The sequence below is a fragment of the Corvus kubaryi genome, unplaced genomic scaffold (assembly GCF_017639235.1).
Source record: "Corvus kubaryi isolate FWS band 111438036 unplaced genomic scaffold, C.kubaryi_AGA036_p1.0 split1-131, whole genome shotgun sequence".
NCBI classification, from domain to species: domain Eukaryota; kingdom Metazoa; phylum Chordata; class Aves; order Passeriformes; family Corvidae; genus Corvus; species Corvus kubaryi.
Genome location: NW_024582073.1, coordinates 8,071,387 through 8,073,543, shown reverse-complemented (window position 1 = coordinate 8,073,543; position 2,157 = coordinate 8,071,387). Strand labels below are relative to the sequence as shown.

The following is a 2,157-nucleotide window of genomic DNA, read 5'->3' as shown; positions in this document are numbered from 1 at the left end:
CCAGCAGGAAAATCTTTACCTGTGGATTACTATCAGCAGAACTGCTCTGCAGTCCACAGCTGGGTAATTCCTAGAGGCAGTCCATTCACTTCCAACAAAGATGTTCTTAGATCATGGAATCACTTTCAGAAGAAAAAGTAAAATGGCAAAATCTGCCCGCATTAAAACAAAACACATATTTTAAAAATGCATTCAAGTTGTTTTCCTCCAGAAAATACACTGCATATTTTTATCATAGCATTTTAAACCTGACGATTCAAGTACTTTATTAGTGAAACAGCACTCGATCCATTTGCCACATTTTCAATCGTGCTCTCCCCAGCCCCTCCAGCTGTGCAGATGTTGCACGCTGCAGATAACAAGGCCCTTGCAAAGTTTGCTTCTCTGCCAAACCGACTACAGACTTCTTTCCTTTTTTTTTTTTTTCCACGGACTGTGCCAGAGTCAGACAGAGTTCATCACCCCGACGTCCCTGCAGCGAACCCGCGAATGCCCGGCTGCAGGAGCTGCCCTGGCAGGGGGCATCGGGATGAGCGGCGACCCCGGCTCTTCTCGGGGAGGGAACCTGTCCTCACCTGAGGGTTTTCGACGGAGCGGGTTGCCTGCTCGACTTGGCGAGGCCGGGTGTCTTCAGCTACCCCGTGCTCCGCAGGGACCCGGCACATCGGCCGGGGGATTCAACTCCCCCACACGCCGGGGCGGGGCAGGGCCGGCCGGGGTGCGGAGGAGCCGCCGGGGCTGCGCCGCCGGGGCCAGGGCCGCAGCCGGGCAGGGTCGGACCGGGCCGGGCGCTGCCCGTCCCGCTGCCTCCCCCTGCCCCGTCCCGCTGCCTCCCGCTGCCCGCCGCTAATCACAGCCCGGTCCCAGCGTGTGGGGCCGCCGGGTGGCTCCTGGCCCGGGTGGGAGCCGAGCCCGTGGCCGCGCAGTCCCCGCGGGGCGGCCCCGCTCTCTGCCCTCGGTATCGGCAGAGGGATTCAGCAGAAGTGCCGGTGTAAGGGCTGGCGAAGGCTCTCCGCCGGCCGGCGGGACGCTGTGCCCGCTGGCAAACCGGGCCTGTGGGTTTTGCCCTTTTTGTTTTCCTTTTAACGTATATCGCTTAATATTGTCCATCTCCAGTTTCCGAGGAAGTGACAAAAGGCCAAATCTGATACATCTCCCTCCCCCCAAACAGCCTGTTTGCAAATAAGTAATAAGGGCACAATTAGGCAGTAATGATGGGACGCTCAGTTATGGTCTTCCTGATGGTAACGGAGATTGATGATGCTGAGCAACTCTTTTGGTGACACAGTTCAGGTTCTGTGACATGCGCCTTGGATCTCTATCAGAAATAACCCCTAGACCTCCCCCCAAATAGAGCCCTTACAAGAAGTCAGAAGAGCACCGTAACTATGTTTGCTTTTGGTTTTTATTATCAACAATCAATTAATGGTACACTCTTGGAAAACTATATGCACATGTAGAAATATTTCCCCTTTTAAATAGAAGCATTCATTTTAACCACATATAAATAAATCTGGAAACCCTGAACATAATTTATGACGATTATGCTCACAAACATATTCCAACAGGTAAGGAAAAGAAAAAAACGAGACGACATGCAACCAATAATAAAAATATATATAATTGGCTGAACCTGGTCTCTCTAAACGCAAAGGGAACCGAACCCGTGAGAACCTTATTTCTCCATAAAGACACGCCATAGAGACTACGAGAAGGGAAAACATTATTTATACGGTCAACTAGACAAGTCTGTACTGATATTAACACTATACAGTTGAGTCACAGAACACAGTTGTAGAAAGACACGGAAAAAGAGAAAGCATACCTGGCGACATTCAACTAAGAGCTATAGTTTGTGCCTTTTAAAATAAAATTAGAAAATCCTAACGGAGATGCCTAAAAACTGTGTAGACCGTGTAATAATAATAATTAATAATAATTCATTAATAATAAATACAGGCCGCCCACCGTGAGGAGCGCGGGCCCTGCAGGGGCCGGATCCGCGGTAAGGAAGCGGCGGCGGCCGCCGGGTCAGAGCCGGACCCGGCGGGGAGCCGGCGGCGGCGGCAACGGAGTGACCCAAGACCCAACGGAGGGACGGTGACACCGGACGGTGGAGGAAGGACCACCCCCAGGCGCGGGGCCGGGGTCGGCGAG

At 52.4% G+C, this 2,157-nt stretch overlaps 1 protein-coding gene across 1 annotated transcript in view; it reads right to left on the bottom strand.

The window, feature by feature from the left end:
* Positions 1–846: 846 nt before the first annotated feature.
* The window catches only part of PHOX2B (paired like homeobox 2B), a 3,970-nt gene continuing 2,659 nt past the window's right edge, over positions 847–2,157 (bottom strand). Inside the window, exon 4 of the mRNA XM_042053359.1 lies at positions 847–1,172. Coding sequence (XP_041909293.1) covers positions 847–1,172 — 326 coding nt within the window. The remainder of the gene's footprint in view (positions 1,173–2,157) is intronic.